Source organism: Bidens hawaiensis, unplaced genomic scaffold (assembly GCF_021521415.1).
Source record: "Bidens hawaiensis isolate Kalapana, Puna unplaced genomic scaffold, B.hawaiensis_p1.1 tig00000702_1, whole genome shotgun sequence".
Classification (NCBI taxonomy): Eukaryota; Viridiplantae; Streptophyta; class Magnoliopsida; order Asterales; family Asteraceae; genus Bidens; species Bidens hawaiensis.
Window position 1 is genome coordinate 1,371,916 of NW_027491042.1, and position 21,439 is coordinate 1,393,354.

At 35.9% G+C, this 21,439-nt stretch overlaps 1 protein-coding gene across 1 annotated transcript; it reads right to left on the reverse strand.

The window, feature by feature from the left end:
* Positions 1-1,461: 1,461 nt before the first annotated feature.
* Positions 1,462-5,300, reverse strand: LOC143532894 (protein neprosin-like). The gene is made up of 7 exons (XM_077027809.1): positions 4,865-5,300; positions 4,671-4,757; positions 4,321-4,587; positions 3,179-3,343; positions 3,032-3,085; positions 2,802-2,948; positions 1,462-2,115 (listed from the first exon to the last, which is right to left on the reverse strand). The coding sequence occupies exons 1-7, from the start codon at positions 5,039-5,041 to the stop codon at positions 1,738-1,740; spliced, it is 1,275 nt and encodes a 424-aa protein (XP_076883924.1). The 5' UTR covers positions 5,042-5,300; the 3' UTR covers positions 1,462-1,737.
* Positions 5,301-21,439: the final 16,139 nt, after the last annotated feature.

Sequence of the window (21,439 nt, forward strand, 5' to 3'; positions counted from 1 at the left end):
TGAGAAGGCAAGATTCAAATTATTTGATATTTAGAAGACATTTATGATCATTTTGAGACATTTACGTCTTCAATAAACAAACAAACTAATATAATATACATGAAAAACAGTAATAAAAAAGGAAAAAAAAAAAGAAAACCGACACATTATTCATGAAATGAGGCCCAGTTAAAAAAAGCCTTGGATCCCATTATAACCCATGGGACCAGAATGAATGTATCATGTATGCATTAATCAAGTGTTTGATGAACATCTCATTCATTAATCAACTTTGTGAGTCTGTGACATACCATTTTCATTTTCTTGAATCACAAGTTTCAAAGTTAGTTAAGATACCATAAATTGTCTTACAAGCATTAATAATGGTATCTAATGTATTTACTTTATAGGTTTTCATCATAGATGATTATGTAATTATTAAATAGATGGATGTACCACATGAATCTAATCCGTAAAAGAGATTCTACATTTATAAACATTCTGTGTAATTATTTCTTTTTAGATGTCATGGAAATGGTATACCTATGTACTAGCATAAAATCATAAAGACAATCACCCCGTTATTCGATCTTTTTTTGTTTACCCATATTATTATTACCCAGTCTAGTGGTCTTCAATCTATCAAGCCAAACACACCATTTGCATTGTTTGATTAAAAATATTATAAGTGTACATAATTATGGTAGTAATTATAAATATTTTCATATTTTAAATAAAAATAAAAACTTTATATTTTTTATTTAATATTTAAAGGACACTATAAATAAAATAAATAAATGTTAGAGGGTGCAGCATGTCAAGTAAAATTATTAAAGGAATTAAAAGTACAGGGGATAAGGTGTAATATGTATTGAAGATACTTTTAGCCAAAGCATTTCATTTACACCCATGATCCAACTACCTAAACTTCTTCCTTAGGCTATGTATGGTGGGCGAATTGTTTGGACGAAATTCGGCGAATTGGGGCGCAAACACCGCCCTCTGGGTGATTTTTGGGGCGAAATGTGGGGGGGGGGGCTACAAATAATTGCGCATGTTGTGTGTGTATGTTTAATATTATTATATATAGGGCTACAACACCATTACACCCCAAAATACAAAACACATCATTTACTGACTGGGCAACAAATGATGCAAAACGCCCATTTTATAACCCATCCACTACACATAGCCTTATTCCTTAACTATTTACCACATTATTTAACCATTTAACTTTTATCATTTTTTTTATTTCCTTATTAATTCCACCTTGTAAATTGAAACTTAGTTGTTCAAAAAAGCCCATGCACTCACATACATCTTTGTCTAAAAGCCCTTTAGGTTTGGAGCATCCATAAGAAACAACGTTTGACTTTTGAAAAGTTACAATTTCAACCCTTTAAACTTTGGTACATAATCTGAAACCCATTCATTCATTCAACTTTATGAGTAACAAACCACTCTAAAAAGAACATAACTAAAACTAAAAAATAAAAAAAGTACAAAACCCATATTTTAAAAGAAACATTACCACATCCTCTCCATTCACTTAGAATTAAGAGAGCACTTTTCAAATACAACCCAAAAAGAAAAAGAAAAACCACCAAAACTTCCTACTACATAAAATGTCACATGTACTATCTAAACCCTACAAATTGACCCAACAAAAAGAAAAATCAAAGAAAAAAGAAAATCATATATAACATAAAGGTAGATTTTAGATTGAGGTTAAAACTTAAAATGAAGGGGGTGTTACTGTTAAGGGCAATTTGGGTTTCTTCCAGGGCCCCCATAGTAAAAGTAGTGACCCCAATCACTATTGCTCCCAGTTTGAACATCATAACAGTTGGACTGCTCTGTGAAAGTCCCTATGTCTTTTGGGGACTTAAGATTGTTTTCTTTGTCCACAACTTGAATGTTTCTGAAATAGCTTGATTTCCCAAATCCTTCCTCCGGGAACCGCCCGCTGCCCATTTGAGTTGACGTGTGCTGCCCGTCTGGCTCTGAGTTCACCACCTCACCTCCCCATTCGATCATTGACGCGCTGTCAGCGAGATAGGAAAACAAGAACGACGGCCAGTAGCCCAACACGTAACCGTTCCCAAATTGCATCCACCAGTTTCCCTCCTTTTGATCCTGGAAAATATCAACAAAATGTTAGAAAAAAATAAACAAAAGAAATACATTTGCGGGTCAAACCCACCTGACCCGTTTGACCCCTTTCCTGATCCGTTTGACTCATTACCAATCCAACCTATTTAACCCATTACCTAACGTGTTTGACTCATTACCCATCCGAGTCTTTGACCCATTACCCAACACAGCCCAGTTGACCCATTACACAACCCGATCCGTTTGACCCATAAACCGACCTGGATCGTTTGACTTTAACCCGCCGTGATTGACCCATTACCAACCGACCCGTTTGAGTCTTTACATAACCCGACCCGTTTGACCGATTTAGGTCCACTTCATGCAAATTTGACCATTTTTTTAATACTTGTTGTCTTGCAGGCAGCAGATTCAATTAACCACAAAGACACCACTAATTATGTCAGTAGTGGAGAAACCAAAGAAGATGCCAAAGATTCTCAGAGCATTTGTTCCAAGATAATATTTTTTTATCCACATATTCAATAACTTTAGTTTTTTAAAATCAAGAAACAAGAAACACTACAAAAGGTGCCACTTTTACCAAGTAAGAATGAATATAAAATAATGAATAAAATCAAGAATTCAAGATAAGTGAGCCATTTCTCAGTTAGTGCTGTAATAAACAAATATCAGTGGACCAAAGTCATTGGGTTGAAATTGGCAGTTACCTTCCAGACAAGAATACTGATATCATATTGTGAATTCCTATATGCAGAAACAGGGGAGATGCTTGCGCCCATTGCTATGTTGTTGTTGATTTGAATGAAACCCGAGCATAGAAGATTGTAGCAACCCGTTGCTTGATAAGCGTCACTCTGTAAAATCAAACAAATTAATAAACAAACACAAACGAAAGAAGCACGCTCCCATTCAAATCGGTCACAAGTTGTGTACTTACAGTCCAATAAGTGAATAGTCTTGTGTTATTATCACCATAAAGATCCGGACTGACCTGAAAATTATCAACATTTTGAACATTGAAGTCGAGCAAACCGACACATAAACACGCAATTATCGAAAAATGAATTTGACACTTTCATGGTACCTGCCAACCGGCCTCAATGCTGTTGAGATCTTCACCAAAAGAACCACCCAAAATCCAAATTTGAGACAAGCTAAATTCGTTCGGTTGTTGTATCTTTGGTTCCCAGACATTCATGGTTGCCTTTGCTCCATAGTATTTGTCTCCTTCAACATAAGCTATTGCATGCTACATGTGACAAAAAAAACATTTGTAATTAAATCGATAGCCGAAAAGAATTAAAACTTTAATAAACATAAAGAATGGCAAATTACATCATTCTCTAATCATTTTACCTAAATAAAATGCATGTAATTAATTCGATAACCGAATATAACTAAAACTTTCATAAACATAAAGATTGGCAAAGTAAATCATTCTCTAATCATGTTACCTAAATAAAATGCAAGTAATTGATTCGATAATCAAATAAAATTAGAAAAACATAAAGATTGGCAAAGTTCAACATTCTCTAATCATTTTACCTAAATAAAATGCATGTAATGAATTCGATAACCGAATATAACTGAAACTTTCATAAACATTAAGATTGGCAAATTACATCATTTTTTAATCATTTTACCTATATAAAATGCATTCAAGCTAATATAAAACATACCCATTAATGATTTGGTACCAATTTTAGCTAACCATGTGGTAATTACTAATTACTTAAATAAAGGTTGCATTCAAACTTAAAAAGGCATACTCATTGAATAATTAGTACAAATACAACATGGGTGGGTATTTTATATTTTGTCAAAAAAAGATACTAGATTATCTGTTTTTCTTATAAGCTTAATACCAATTTGCCAAAAAAATTGAAGTTAATTTTGAGTTTAATTTTTGTAACTTCAAAACTCAACAAAGCACACTTTTTAATAAATAGCACAAATGAAATATGTTTATTTTCTATTTTGTCAAAAGGTTGCTAGTTTGTGTGTTCTTTTACAAACTTCATGCCTATTTGTCAAAAAAAATGTACCAATTTTGAGCTTAAATTTATAAATCTCAAAAAGATATGCTCATTGAATAATCAGCACAAATAAAACATGGGAATTTAATATTTCTCCATTAAGATTCTAAACTGTGTGTTTCTTTTTTTATAATTTTTTTACCAATTTTTAACCAAATCTTTTTACCAAATTTGGTGTTAGCTAGCTCACCTGATGACCACTTTCATTAACAAGATCTGGATCTGCAGATTTGGGCATGATTCTAGGAGCAGCAGTGCTTTTATACTTCTTCCCATATCTTTTAACAGAACTTGCTCTCAGAACATCTTCCTCTTTTGTTCTTCTGATAGGTATTGTGTCTTCAGGGCACATGCCATTCACGTGCCACAGCTGCTTGAGTGTGCTTTCTCTCTCATTGGTCTCTGACTTCACTTTGTTGTCATCATAAAGCCCCTCTGGATGATAATTAGGCCTCATCTAAAAATACCCCAAGTCATAATTTGTTTCAAAATGCAAAAAAGTTTAATAATTTGATAAAATCTTGAAAATAAAAAAAAAACCTGAATTTTGTGGTCTTTGAGAAATGGGTGATCAAAAGCTGGTTGTTTTGAGATGTGGACACAATCAATCATATCCCCATCTGGGCTCTGTGAAATCATACAAATAAATGTCATAATTGTCAAATAATAACATAAAGTTCATATTTTTATTCAAAATAATATCAAGAAACCAATAAATTAGGGTTGAAGAAAACCTGAATGGTCTTGACAGGGGTTTTATTGAGGCGCTTCAAGTGCTTATGAACCTTCAGCTTCTGTGTCTGTGGCTGTCTAGCGGCGGCGCAAGATAGCAAGGAGATGGCAAAAACGAGCAAGAACACGCCTTTGAGTGTTATTCCCAACTGGGTCGTGCTAAAATGCGCAGGTGCCATTGATAAGAGGTGTAAAACCAAGAACCCAGAAGAAAGATGAAAGCTTTTTTTTTTTTTCAGAAAAACACCATTACCATTACACACACAGACTGGTTATCCTACGCACCCGTGAAAGTGGTAGCAGATTCTTGATTCTCTCTCTCACACACACACAAAGATTCTCTCTCTAGATTGAAGCTTTTGGTTGAATTTGGATATATAAACACGAGTGGTAAATAAAAGATGAAAATATTATTATACTGAGGAGTGTGTGTGTTAATGTACGGTAGTAAGAGAAGATGGGTGGGGATGTATTAAGCGCATCTGCGGCCACTCAATGGCTTTCTTTGTCGTATTATGATTTGCTTTTCCTATTTTGCCCCTGACCCTGACCAATTTCAAATTATTGTTTTTACTTTTTGACAATACTACTCTCCTTTCTCTTTTTCTCTTTTACAGTTTTACCTTGGTAAAACATTGACTAGTATTTATTTAAGAAAAGCTCGTGTTTCGACACTTGTTTAAAATTGGCTCGTTTGTAAACGAGTTGGTCGGGCTAGGTTTAGTTTGTAAGCTCGCTCACTCATTTAAACTAAAGCAAAAGTATTGATGTATAGTGTAAGATTAAGCCCATAGTTTTATATATAGATTATATATTTTATAGTCTGTAAAGTTCTACGTTATATGATATAAAGCTAACGGTATTAACTTTTTCATGTATACCAATACTTGTAAAGTTATAGAATCTAAAAATGTGTTTAAAGAGACTAGTATGCTCGTCTACAATCCTAATTACATGTTAAGTAAAAAAAAACTTATTAGTAATTTATAGGGAAAATTTCGCACCTAATAATAAAGACTATGTTTTTAAAGTTTTTAATTAAAACTACTTAGTTTTTCACCTTATAAATTCACTCAATTTTTATTAGGTGTTTTAATCTTGTAAAAGCTTCTATCAAAATAAATATTTAAAAATTATTGTGTGTGGTGTGTTGTGTTTTTCAAGTTTTGTAGTGGTTTGGAAGTTGTAATCGGACTCATGGCTTTGATAAAATGACACATGAGAACCGAAGCACATGTCGAGAGTCGGGCCACCGATTATCCCTTTAGTTAGAACTTTCAAGCAAGCTTTGTTGTTAAGGGAAGCTGCCACATGTCGAGAGTCGGGCCACCGATTATCCCTTTAGTTAGAACTTTCAAGCAAGCTTTGTTGTTAAGGGAAGCTGCCACATGTCGAGAGACGGGCCATCGATTATCCCTTTAGTGTAACACCCCGACCGATGGCGGATTATACATCGGAGCGCCACGTATTGTTTCATTACTCGTGACACTATTTGGGTGTCAATATTTAATAAATACATTTACCGCGTACGCGCAACACAATTTGTAAAGTAACATAAATCATAACATAAATCAAAATATTCAAATAACATAAACTTGTCTTGTTACATTTTAAACTAGGTCCAAAAGAAAAGAAAACATCCTATGTGTCCTCAGGCTTCCAGAAACAGCTACAGCAAACCTGAACATGTGTTAAAATAAAACGTCAACACTTGCGTGTCGGTGAGAAATCAAGTTTAATACATATAAATAGATAACAATATCTGCGCGCATCATGTGTATAACTGGTGTTCAACAAGGGTGTAATCAGATTGTGATCAAGCCTAATAGATCATAGCTCATAGTTCAACCCGTGCTCCCAATTGAGCACAAAAACAAGAAAACTGTGCATGTGTAAACAAAAGAGAAATCATAAACGATAGTTCTCCCGTGTTCATCTAATGGATCCATGAAAACTGCGGAATAGGCCGACAAGACGGTTAATGATCCACACATACAAATAAACAGCCAAGTCTACGTCCATAACACATGGGGTTTTGCGCGACAAAAGTTTATAAACAAGTTTAAGACTCAAGTTTGTACGAACACATGAACATCCCAAAACATTAAAAATAAAAAGGGATTAGGTACGAGATTACTCACTTGTAAACGGTGCGTTGAAAGCTAAAGCAAGAACCAACTTTTAAACAAGCACAAGTTAACCTATAAATAAGAGTTTATTGGTTTAACGATTGGTTTTTATGTCTTGAATATATGTTAGCATAGCAATATGTATCTTTAACAAATTATTTAAAAGAAAAATTATATATTAATTATTTACCGAGATCTGGGCAGAGCAGAAGAGAAGACGGAGGCAAAGAGAAGAGTTGGAGGCGCTGCTGAGGAACTAGGGCAGAGAGCAAAAGGGAGAGAGATTTGGGGAGTGTCTAAGTGTAGTGTGTGTAGTGTTAATAAACAAGAAAATAGTTTTATTTATAGGAAAACCCTAGGGAACACAATCCCTTAAAAGGAGGAAAAGATCTTATCAAATCAAGCAAAAAATATTAAAAAGATATGCCGGCAGCTGCAGGGGATGGGGAAAAGCTGACAGGTTACAGATCAAAGCATGGGAGGTGTCAGATAAAACACTGTTCAAGACATGCAAAAGAAGATTTCAAAAGATTATGTCACTCACTTTTTCTGCCAACCAATGGGGTTGGTGCGCATGCTGCGCCGAAAGTGGCTTTTCGGACAGACGTCGGAACTGACCTAAAGTGTTCAAACCAAAGATAAGATATTTCAAAAGTATACAGGCTGACCTAAACAGAAGAAAGACTTTAGGTCTAGCGCGAGAAGACTCGAGCGCGAGAGCGAAGGCAGACAGAGAACAATCCTTAGCGCGTCGCGAGAAAAACTACAAATCCTTAGTGCGTCGCGGGAAGAATTATAATTCTTAGTGCGCCGCGGGAAGAACTACCATTCTTAGCGCGCCGCGGGAAGAACTACCATTCTTAGCGCGCCGCGGGAAGAACTATCATTCTTAGCGCGCTGCGGGAACAGTTCGCCTCGCGTATCGCAGGAACAGCTGGTCTTCGCGCAGGCTTCCTTGTAAGGAGTCTGGCGCGTGGAGCTGCGCAGACCTCCTTAGGCGGGAAGAACCAAAGGACAAACAAAGAGTTAAGAGAAAAAGGGGTTCAAGGCTTAAGGGTTAAGCAGAGGGGCGGGACGGCAACAAGAGAGAGAAAGGGCGAGATGGCGACAAGAGAGAAAAAGGCGGGACGGCGACAAGAAAGAGAAAGAGGCGGGACGGCGACAAGAAAGAAAAAGAGGGAGGCGGGAAGAAATTAATACTATTATTATTATTAAGTAATATAAAAATATATATATAATTTATTTAATGTTAAATTTACAAAGATTAATAATCAAATTTTAAATCATAAAAAGAATCGGATTCGAAAACGGGTACCTGGGTCGGGTCGGATAGGGCAGTTGTCACATTTAGTTAGAACTTTCAAGCAAGCTTTGTTGTTAAGGGAAGCTGCCACATGTCGAGAGTCGGGCCACCGATTATCCCTTTAGTTAGAACTTTCAAGCAAGCTTTGTTGTTAAGGGAAGCTGCCACATGTCGAGAGTCGGGCCACCGATTATCCGTTTAGTTAGAACTTTCAAGCAAGCTTTGTTGTTAAGGGAAGCTGCCACATGTCGAGAATCGGGCCACCGATTATCCCTTTAGTTAGAACTTTCAAGCAAGCTTTGTTGTTAAGGGAAGCTGCCAAGCTTATTTCTCACAGATCAAATGGTATCCTTCATTCAAGTGTCGAGACAAAGCCATACAACTTCATGTATTGTTAAAAGAGTCCTGCAATGCAATTAGGGCTGTTCACGAGCCGAGCCGAACCGAGCGAAGGCTTGCTCGTTGCTTGGCTCGTTTACAACTGACCGAACCGAACGACTGAAATTCGAACCGAGCGAAATCCGAAACGAGCCAAAATCGAACCGAGCATTTTTCGATCGAACATCGAGCGATTTCGAGCATTATTTATTTTTTTTTTCACCTTAAAATTTTCAATAAGAAACAAATTTGAAGGTTGTAAATAATATATTTTATAAATAAATTAATAGTTTTTAAGACAAACGTGTAATATATTGTAAATTTTATATTAAAAATAAGTTTAAAGTGAGATATAATGATCATGTAAACAAACTTTTAGTATTCTAAAAACTTGAATCGAACAAATAAAACTATAAAATTGATGGAATATGAAAACTTTAAAGGGGTAAAAATAATTGTAAGCTTATATTTACGTGTTTTGTCTATATATTTATATATTTATTCATATATAATTATATATAAAATAAATTAAAAATATCCGAGCCGAACCGAACCGAGCAGACCTTTGCTCGTTGCTTGGCTCGTTAACAAACCGAACCGAGAAGAGCGGCTCGTTTTCAATCGAGCGAAAAAACGAGCGAACATTTTCCGAGCGAGTGGAGAGCGAGTTCGAGCGGCGAGCGAGTTCGAGCGACGAGCGATTTGAATGGACCTACCTGCAATGTCTTTCAATTGTAGTTGTCACTGTTAATGTAAATTAAATGACTTATTTAGCTCGGGCTATAACTAATAGAATGTGTGTGTGGTCATCCACGAGATACCTTCTATTATGAAATATTTCACATTTAACGTAAATAAAGGAAACTATTTAAATGACAACAAATAAAGAACATGGATTTTTTTTCCAGTTATTAGTAATTTATTAGGAAATTTTCACACCTAATAATGTCTAAGTTTGTCAATGGTTTTTCTTCCTATAATTTCATTTTCATTAGGTCTTTCAATCCCGTTAATCAAACATCAAAAATTAACAAAGTTAATATACGATTACTTCTATTAATTCTCATTTGTCTACACTTGAAGTTGTAAATCACTTGGCGTGCTCATGGCTTCGATAAAATGACACATGAGAACCGAGGCACATGTCAAGAGGCGGACTACTGGTTATCCTTTTAGTTAGGACTTTCAAGAAAGCCGTGTAGTTAAGGCAAGCTTGTTTCTCATGCATCAAATAGTTTCTTTCATGCAAGTGCCAAGACAAAGCCATATAACTTCATGTGTTGTAAAAATAGCTGTAGCTTAAAATATCTTTTATGTATTCGTGTTACCGATTCTGTAAATTAAATGACTTATTTAGCCCAGGCTATAACTAATAGTATATACATGCATGTCGTCCCGGAGACACATTTTCGTAGTGAAATAGTTCACATTTAACAAAATAAACCGGAAAACTTGAAATGATCAACAAACAAAGAACGTGTTACGTTTTTCTACTTAACTAATACACGATGTCTGATAGAGATGCATGTACTCGTATTACTGTTTGCTAGAGCACCAATTATTATTGGACCTCCTTGAATGGCTCCTTAAAGAGCACTTTCACAATTCACATGTCCGGTTTGGAAAAGTTTTCAAACGAAAGTCACTTATTTCCCTTTAAAGTTAATAAAATAATTTCAATCTAATAACTGTAGTTTTGTATATCAAAAATTGTTTGTGGTTTTTAAAATCAATTAATTATCATATGTTTACGTTAATTAGTATTAAAATACAATGTATCTTTTACAAAATAAAAGAAGTAACATGGAAAACAACATACTTGTAAGACTTAACGATAATAAAATAATATTTTATGTTGTTTATATTCTTAAGACAAAGATTCGGTTTTTGTAACCTCGGACTTCTAACAAAAATTAATTTTTACCTCCTTATATTTTTATAATCCCAAATTTGCAGTGTTGTATAGGGATGGCAAAAAAACCCAAACCCGATGGGGAAAACCGAAACCCGCCCCGAACGGGGCGGGTTCGGGGACACTTAATCGGGGACGGGTCCGGGTTCGGGTTTTCCCCGTTTAAGTTAATCGGGTTCGGGGCGGGTATGGTATAGCCTGTACCCGCCCCGTATACCCGTTTAAAACCCGTTTAATTAAATATAATTTTTATATTTATATATAATATATTATTTATTAAATATAATTTTATATTCGGGTATGACTTATTATTTACATTAATTTAACTTTATTCATTAATTGTATTAACTTTATTTATATATTAGGTGTCACAACGGAGCTTGATTTGTATCTACAAGAGAAAGTTTGGATAAAAGAAACTGATTTGTATCTACAAGAGGTAATACATATATATATGGTTTATCGTTTACATTTTAATATGGTTTAACATTGATTCTTATATAGTTTCCAATTAATATGTTAATGTTTGATTATCATAGCAATCCGGCGTGACAAGTGTTTGAATGGTTGAATGGGTGCGGTATGGACGTGTAAGAAGGATCAATCATGAAGTTAATTTCCGTTGTGATGGGAGAAATAAACATTTTTATGTATTAATAATGTCTTTTGTATGTGTAATGTGTTTGGATATTGAACTTTTTGTGTATTAATATTGTATTGTAATTTTGTATCATTTTCTTACAATCGGGTTTTAAACGGTGAACCCGACGGTTAAATGGGGATCCCCACGGGGAATTTAGCCCGTTTAAAAACCATTTATGCTAGACGGGTTCCCCGAATACCCGCGGTTTTCCCCGAATCCCCGATGGGGATTCCCCGTTTAGTCCCCGCGGGTTTTTAGACGGTTTTGGTAATGAGTTTTATAAACCGGGGCGGGTATGGGATTGGCATTCCCCGCCCCGAAACCGCCCCGTTGCCATCCCTAGTGTTGTATGAATAAGAAAACGTAAAAAAACAAGATATCCCATAAGCATGAAGACTAGTCAGACCATTCTGTCACTACAATATAAAAGAATGTGCTATTATTTTAAGAATTATAGTTTCTAATTGTTAACTTAAAATAATACTTATATTTAAAGCTTAAACCAAGCAACATAAATAATATTTGATGAATTTTAATCTAATGTAATCAGATTATACCTAGTATACTAAAACTTTCAAAGTTATTTAAATTATACATCTTTATTATATACTTTTTTTAAATTTACTTGTTATCTTTTTAAATTGACACTTAAAATATGTAAAATAATAAGGTACATAGTTTTACTATTTTATGAGAATTGTAGATAGTTTCTAGTTTATTGTATGAGATGACATTAAAATATTAGCAAGATAGAATTTCACGTGAGTAAAATAGTCGAAGTTAAATTTACATCTTAAAGCCGCATAAAATGATTGTGTTTGATATTTGTCGATAATTTCATGTCATGTGAAATTCTGACTATTTAGGATACGCAAATTGAATTTATATTTTCTTTATAGTTGGATTTTATAATATTAATTTTACAGCCAGTTGATATAAATGTCCATATACTTGTGTCAACATGAGATGGACACAAGTCTCCATATCTTAAAAAACTGAATTTTTCATATGTTACTTGTTAGTCCAGAAAAACAAAAGATGGACAAAATTGGCCGACGTTTATCGACAAAGAAAAGGAACTAGAAGAATGGATCACCTATAAACTAGCTTACAATTTAGAGCCTAAATTATCATCTATCTTATATGTTAATTCGTGCTTGTTAATATCAATGAATATTACTAAAATGTTATGTTAATGACACATAAAATTTTTTATAAATTTAATAATTATGAAATAGATGATGAAATTAACAAACTATTTAATATTCTGTTTCTTATTCTACTGATTATGTATTTTTTTTCTAGAATACGTATTTATTAAATGACAGTTTGAACGAATGATCTAGTTGTATGATTACAATATATAAATATGTACATAATTTGTTTTTTTAACATAAAAACAATGTGAATTTTTGATACATTTGGTTTTCTGGTCCCAGAGGTTGTAAATTTTTTTAGTAGGGTTTAGCGTGTCGTACATGAAACCTTTTCGGCTCCTTGGTCCCAAAGTTTCGTTTTTAGTAGGATTGACTTTGCTATTAAAAAACAGTTTGTTGCTCGTTTACCTACCACTTTGTTGTAATCGTTTTGTACTTATTATGCAACAAAAAAAAAAGAAAGAAAGAAAGAAAACAATGTTGATTGATACAATTTTTATTCATTTATTTTGGTTATTAACATATTTAGTATAAACCTTAATACACTTTAGTGACATATTGACATATAAATAGTTACATTGGTTAAACAAAAGTTAAAAAAGACTAGGTGATATTTATACAATTCTGTTCACTCAATTATTAAAAAAAACAAACCAATTATTCTTTTTATCTATAAAGTTATCTGGGTTTAAAATAAAGGTGTATTATTTTATTAATCTTAACTATCAATTTTTGTTCATTGTCGGTCTCAACTAATGAATTAATTTCAGACGGCCTCATCTTTTAACGTATATGTTCCCAATGGTTCATTACTGACATAATCCTTACGCAATTACTTGCGGGTACCGAAAAACGCTATTTGCCGAAAAATGCACTTTTTTTTGCCCAAAAATTCAAACATGAACACCATCTTAACACCGCCATTACCACCACATCCAATTCTGATGATGATTTTAAGGTTCCGGCAACCTCAATAACTGAAACTTTATTAGAAAAAGGTTTTTAAAGGTTGATCCAAGGTTACAAAGATGTTTGGGACAAAAATATGATAAAGGTGATTTGTTAGTTGAGACTGTCAGCGACCAAAATATGATAGTCGAAATTAACAAAAATCAATACACCTGAACAACATAATAAAACCTGCATAATTTAAAACAATGTGGATTGGATTTATCATAAAAATATAACTAATTGGTCGATAATAGTTTTATTGACAATGACGATTGCCACTTATAACTTTCATTCTCATTGCCAACTACTACCACGCTTTGAATAGGAAGTAACTCCATTTTCCCTCGATGTGCACTTAATTGATTTTATATCAATTAGGATGTTGCAAATGAAACTTAGGGATAAACAAAGTTATTTTTTTGTTCGAGTGTGATTGTCTTTTACAACAAAACTGAAAATTAAAAGTTGTCGTTGATCTAGTTATCATAGTCATTTATTATCGATCGATAGGTTATATTATGAGCTATTAAAATATAGTTTACTAAAATCATATATCAATTTATTGCCGAGAAAAAGAGAATGTATAGAGATGGCAGTGGGTCATGTTCCAATCGAGTATTGTTAATCAAGTCCCATACTTGACCAATACATGCATGATATTTGTCAAGTAAGTACCCGTAGGGTATCGAGTATACTTGGGGTATCGGTGTACTTGATAGTTTGTTAAAAAAAATCATTTGAGATTTCCATGTGTATTTTTTACCACTATATTTATTGTATATCTATTTTTTAATAGAATTTTATATATAATTTACTATAAAACGATTACAATAAAGTGGCAGGCAAACGGGCAATAAGCTGCGCCGTAACCCCCTTTTGAATAGCAAAGCCAATCCTGCTAAAAACGAAGCTTTGGGACCTAGAAGCTGAAGAGGTTCCATGTACGACACGCTGAACCCTACTTAAAAATTTCACAGCCTCTGGGCCAGAATACCAAATGTATCAAAGGCAAATTGTAGAAAGACATGTTGATTATCTAAACAAGTTTTCTCGTGTTTAACAACTTTGCCCGATTCAGCCTTCAACGCAGCCTGACCCACAACAAATCCACGGTCCTTGAACCCAACAAGAGGAGACACTCCTGTAAGATCCACACAAGCGTGTTTCCCACCTGCCCACCCGAACACAAGAATATCAGCTGGTCGTAAAAGTAGACTTCCCTTCAAGAGGATCCGTGAGAAAGTTAACAGGGGCCTCCTTTTTAGCAGAAATCCCTGCCCGTTTAAGAACATCACACAGAACATCCCTAACCAAATCATGTCTGCATTTAAATCCAGGAAATTCTTTGCAATTGTCACACCCCGACTAGGTAGTTGCGGAAGCGTAATACGGGAATGTAACAGATAACACAGGTATCAACCACATTGTTTATAAAGAAATTCAACAAACTAATTTACATCATATTACATTGGTAGGTACTAAATTTACAAACTAGATGAAAATCACATAACCAGTTCATGGGCTTCTTATTCATTACTACGTATTTGCATCTATTCACAACTATTCAACTTTCCTTCTAACACCAAGCACGTAAGCAAATCATTCCAACTTCGGCTTACCTGAAAAGCATGTTAAAACGGGTCAACTACATCTAGTTGGTGAGTTTCAAGTTTCACGAGTACGAACAAAATCAGTATACGAGTTCGTAAAGTTCACAATACGTATGTATATAAGTATGTGTATGATGTATTATACTAAGCCACAAGTGAACCCAAGACAGCTCGCACTGCATGGCCACCCTTGCCCATGTACTCTCGTTGGCATTTAACAGCCACTTTGCCCCAAGTATGTACTATGTCTAACACCACATAGCAGAATGTAATAAGTATAAATGACAATGTGCAACTGCATAAACAAGTATATCCGGCATACCCCACCGGCGCCTTCAGTTGGGTTTGTCAAACCGATAGTACTATCCACACGTCACTGGCACGAAGTTAATCACTTGTGTTTGTGGGGACTTTCAAGTGTTAGTACTTAGATAATTCACATCACCACACGTTTTCAAGTATATAAGTATATGTAAACATGCTTTCCACCCCAAAAGTTCGTAAAACAGTTTAGAAAGTGGGGTTGTGAAACTCACCTTATCGTAGTTTGAGCAGGTAATATACGTCAATAAGTGTTATGCCTCGATTATAACTTGTATCCTATAATCGGTATCGTATTGTTAATACTAGTACAGTGTTTAAACCAAATTGGGCTGTATAACTAGTCTGGTTATAGCTGTTAGGCCCAGAACATGACCATAGTCTTAGATTGTGACATTGTATACTATGAAATGTTCAAAACCAGATTTGGCTCAGTTTCACCGTTTCTCAGGCCTAGCCAAGTTTATCGTTTATGCGTTTCGGGATTAGGTATGATCACATAAACTTAAGTAAACATATTGATTGATAAAATGATTTAATTTATGAAAAAATTTTGAAGTTACGATATCTGGTTTGATAGCAGGGTTCGTTTCCGTTTTCACACGGATTTGATTATACAAAACGCGTACAATCCATCCGAATTGTTCGGAATTCTCGTAAAAAGTTCGTTTTTATCAAATTCAATTAAAACTATGATATTTGACCATTTTTGACATTTCGACATACCAGTCAGTCCGTTAAACACGAAACTGCCGGTTTCGTTAAAACAAATATATTTAAATCTTTGATTAATCATAACTAATTATGTACTCATATATAAATTATGGAAATTTTTGTAAAAATAAATTAAAATATGGAGAATTTTATAAAAATATTTTCAGAAATTTTATGATTAATTATCTATTTATAAAAATTCATTTAATGTGCTATAATTGAGTAATAAATATCCCGTTTATACCAAACGATATCCGAAAAATCCGATAATTTTTCAAAATGATCTCAATATCATTACATAGCCCCTAAAAAATCTCCAGAATCTAAATCTTTGGCCAAAATGCCTTTTTGCGCGTTTTTCGGCTATTAAAACTCGGTTAAAACACAATTGCACAAATAATACTTAGACATTTCAAAATGTTCTCAAACTTTACCAGTGATCTTAATATAGAATTTATGGGTTCCAAACCAAATTTCATAATTTTTCATGAAGTTTACCTATTTTTCCCGAATAAACGCCAATAAACGGTAATAAATTCGCCAAATATTCTCCGTTTATCGAAAAATTACCAAATTTGAACAGGGACTCATTTAAATGATCCTAATGTCCCTGATAATTTTCACAAGCTAAAAACAAGCACGTCACAACCTAATACTAAACAGCCCCTAAACGAGTGTTACGGGTTTACCTTGTCGGTTTTCGATGAGTTTTGCTAGCTTAAACGACTTTCCGGGTCTCAGGTTGCAAACTCAATGTATCTACATATCATATAACATCAAACCAAGCATAAATAATCCATTGAACAGCCTTGTTAACAAGGGTTTCGGTTTTGGTTTCAACCCGAACTTTCAAACCGTAAAAACGTCGTATTCATGTTCTAATCCGCGTTTTTGACCAAAAATCAATATGTTTCTGCTTTGTAGACATGTTTAACATCCAAACATGATTTTACTTGATTTTTATGATTTTTGGATGATTAAACATGTTTAAAACTAATCAAGACATGTTTATAAGACTGTAACATGATTAAAACTCAATCAAAAGTTCATAAGAAATAAGGTTTTACCTTGGTTTTTAGGTTTTCAAGGCTGGAATATTTGGCCAGAAAGTGGTTTTTAGGATTAGTATAAAATGGGTCTTGAAGGTTCTATATATAATATATATATTAAGGGGGGAAAACCCCTTAACTTGCGGCCGGGATTATAAAGGGCCCATTGGGCCTCTTTTTGGCCCAATGGTGCATTGGTTTTCGTGCCACACGTAAACGTCGGTCCAAAATTTAATTCTGGTCCGGTTTTTCATAAGAAAATTAATTCGAGTGTGGAAAACAGCGCGAAAATGAGTGTTTTTCAGCTTCTTTTTGTAAAATAAGAAAAACGTACTGACTCATTGTAAAAATCCAAAATATTTTCACGCATTGCTTAGAACATGTCATATAAGTGTTTTATAAATCTTTTTCGGCTTAACGGATGCTACAATGCTCGTTTTGATGTTAACGATTGTGTTTAAACTTATAGCATGTCAATAAACGAAATCTTTTTCGTTTAAAGAGTTTTAAACGTACTGGGGCCTAAATATCATTATGTTAGCCTCTACAATATATCTACAACTCGTATATGACCCCTCAGTATATATACGGGTCATAATTAGTTTCGGTCGGTTACTCGTTTAAGCACTACGAATTAACCGATTTATCGTTTACTTGTTACGTAGTGAATATAGTATACCTCGTTTTGTCACGAATGTCACAGCAATGCACCGCATGGTCACCAAAAGAATCCAAACAGACCTTGCGACAAATTGGGCATGGTTCATCAGTCGAGAACATAGGGATCATTAACCGGTACTTAAGGATAGCCTGATACTCGAAACCCGACATACGTTGGCCTAATCCTTCAATGGGGATGGCCGTTAGAAAATCTTGAGCCCGAGGTGCCAGAAGGCATTCAAACACCGCCTTTTGGCGAGGGGATAGATCAAACTTCACTTCTAAACTCTTGATGATTACACTAAATAAGGCACTCTCCACAACATGTTAGGCTTTAAGGGGGCGGTGTCCTTATTAGAGAACCCGCTAAGATCAAAATCTGGAAGTGAAGTACGTAAACGATCCATCGCACACCCATAATCAGAGTCCAACCCATAAATATCACAACCCCGAAGAATATGGTCTTGCAAACACAATGACTGTGCTCTTGAAGCCACAAAAGCATATGTAGATACATCCTCGGCCGAACAGAGACCCAACCCCCCATAACGGGTCGAAAGTGATGCCAACCTACATTGGAGATCCCCAAAGAACGGACCTCCGCAAACCACGATGTCCTCAATCGCCCTTCGAAGACCATTGTCAAATATAGAAACAGCTTTCCCCACATACATAGGTTGTTACGTTCTCAACCCGAACAAAAGCTTGGCGACTCCCATACATGAGCGAAGCAAAAGAAGCTCGCATTGAGGATCCCGAAGTCTTGGGAGACAGCTCATTAGTTCCACAGAGCTAGATGCCCTTTTCATAGCCAAACTGCTGATAAACCCCGCATCTCGGCTTACAGCACCACCATGGAGTTTCACGCCAAGCACCGGCCTTCCAATCCCGCAAGGGAACAACCCCTCCTGTACCTTCACCCCATTGCATGTTGGCGAAAATAACTCTGTTTTCTTAACGTTTAATTCAAGACCCAAACGAGGCCCCTCAGACCTGATAATATCTAATGTTTTAGCCACCTCTCTAGTATCCCCGATAATCGTGCCATCATCCAAGTACCAAGGATGAAAGAGAAGCTTGCACCGATCTCTGATTTGGTGAACAAGTGGGTGCAAAACTAAGGCAAAAAGGAGAGGCCCAAGAGGGTTCCCCTGTTGTGTAACACCCCGACCAAAGGCGGATTATACATCGGGGCGCCACATATTGTTTCATTACTCGTGACACTATTTGGGTGTCAATATTTAATAAATACGTTCATTCGCGCACGCGCAAAGTAAACACAAGATAACATAAAGCAACATAATTCAATATATTATAAGGCAAAATATTCGAACAATAACTTGTCTTGATACATTTTAATCTAGGTCCAAAAGTAAAAACGTCCTACGTGTCCACGAGCTCCAAATGTAGCTACTGCAAACCTGAACATGTGTTAAAATAAAACGTCAAACACTTGCGTGTTGGTGAGAAATCAAGTTTAATAAATAATAGATAACAATAAATCTGCGCGCAACACGTGTATGTCTGGTGTTTAACAAGGGTGTAATCAGATTGTGATCAAGCCTAAATAGATCATAGCTCATAGTTCAATCCGTGCTCCCAAATGGGCACAAAAACAAGAAAACATCTGTGCAAGTGTAAACAAAGAAAACCGTAAACGATAGGTCTCCCGTGTTCATCTAATGGATCCATGAAAACTGCGGAATAGGCCGAACAAAGCGGTTAATGATACACACATACAAATAAACAGCCAAGTAAACGTCCTCAACACATGGGATACTGCGCGACTAAAGTTCATAAACAAGTTTAAGACTCTAAGTTTGTATGAACACATGAACATCCCAAAACATTAAAAATAAAAAGGGATTAGATACGAGATTACTCACTTGATAAAGATGCGGTGAAAGATAATGCAAGAACCAACTTTAAACAAGTACAAGTTAACCTATAAATAAGATTATTGTTTTAATGATTGGTTTTAAGTCTTGATTATAAGTTAGCATAATTAATAAGTAAATTATTATATATAATATATATTACCGAAAAAGCAGGGCAGAACAGGGAGGAAGACGGAGGCAGAGAGGGAGGCGACAGAGGATCAACGGCAGAGAGCAAGGAAGAACAGGAGAGTTTAAGTGCTTTGTGTGTGTAGTGTTAGGAAATTAACATTATTATTTATAGGGAAACCCTAGGGAACACAATCCCTAGAAAAGGGGAAAAGATTTCAAAAAGCAAAAGATTCCAAAAGCAAAAGATATCAAAAGATATGGCAGCTGCATGGGACAAAGGAAAAGCTGACAGGCAACAGTAAACAGGCATGGGCGGGTCAGATAAAGGTACTGGTCAAGCATGGAAAAGCAGATCTCAAAAGATTATGTCAGTCACTTTTCCTGCCAACCAATGGGGTTGGTGCGCATGCTGCGCCAAAAGTGGCTTTTCAGACATAAGATAGGTCAGGTCAACAGCACAGAAGATAAGACATCACAAAAGCAAACAGGCTGGATAAAACAGAAGAAAAGATAAGTCTAGCGCGAGAAAGCTGCGCGCGAGAAGGCTAAGGCGCGCCGCGGGAAGAATCACATTTCTTAGCGCGCCGCGGGAGGAACTACAATTCCTAGCGCGCCGCGGGAAGAACTATAATTCTTCGCGCGTCGTGGGATGAACTACGATTCTTAGCGTGCTGCGAGAAGAACTACAAATCCTTAGCGCGTCGCGGGAAGAACTACCGTTCTTAGCGCGCTGCGAGAAGAATTACAATTCTTAGCGCGCTGCGAGAAGAGCTACAAATCCTTAGCGCGTCGCGGGAAGAACTACCGTTCTTAGCGCGCTGCGAGAAGAATTACAATTCTTAGCGCGCTGCGAGAAGAGTTCGTCTCGCGTATCGCTGGAACAGCTGGTCATCACGCAGGCTTCCCTGTAAGGAGTCTGGCGCGTGGAGCTGCGCAGACAACCTTAGGCGGGAAGAAACAAAGGACAAGGAGAGTTAGGAGAAAAAGAGGGAAACAAGGCTGAGGGGTTAAACAGGAGGGCGGGACGGCGACAAGAGAAAAGAAGGCGGAAAGAAAAGAGGAAGAAGGAAGAAGGACGGGACGGCGGAAAGAAAGAGAGAGAAAGAGGCGGGAAGGAAAATATATTATTATTATTAAAAGTAAAATATAAGTATAAATAAATATTAAATCATAAAAGAAAGAGATCGGATAAGGGAAACGGGTACCTGGGTCGGGTCGGATCGGGGCAGATGTCACATGTTGAACCCCAGTTGTGGATTTAATGTAAGTATCACCCACATATAACCTAGCCGACTGCTCATATAAAAAATCCACCCTAAGAGAAATGGAAGGACATCGACTCTGGACCTCATGTAGAAGGGTCGTCCTATCTACTAAGTTGAAGGCATTAGAGAAATCAACAGTAAGTATAGCCAATGACCCATCCGAATGAAACTGATTTATAAACCTGTTCGCGTTATGGAGCACGGCCTCTGCTCCACTGGGGACTCCCACCCCAAATTGAAAGTCACCGAGGTATTTAGCCATAACCTTCCCGACACCCCTCATAGCTACCTTAGAAACCAACCGCATCCAAATGGCCCCAGCGGCAATAGGTCTAATCCCATTGTCCGGTTTAAGCAACGGCGTAAGTGGGGCAGACACAACAAACTCTGCCAACACCTTAGGACACTTTCCCTCCAAAAATAAATTAACCACCGCAGAGATAGCCTTGAGCAAACCATCCGCAATCGGAGACCCC

Excerpts from the sequence above, each read along its gene's own strand:
- LOC143532894 (XM_077027809.1), bottom strand. The coding sequence starts at position 5,041 with ATGGCACCTGCGCATTTTAGCACGACCCAGTTGGGAATAACACTCAAA. Across the intron at positions 4,758-4,864 it reads CCCCTGTCAAGACCATTCAG|AGCCCAGATGGGGATATGAT; the intron begins GTTTTCTTCAAC and ends ATGATTTCACAG. Across the intron at positions 2,949-3,031 it reads GACTATTCACTTATTGGACT|AGTGACGCTTATCAAGCAAC; the intron begins GTAAGTACACAA and ends TTGATTTTACAG.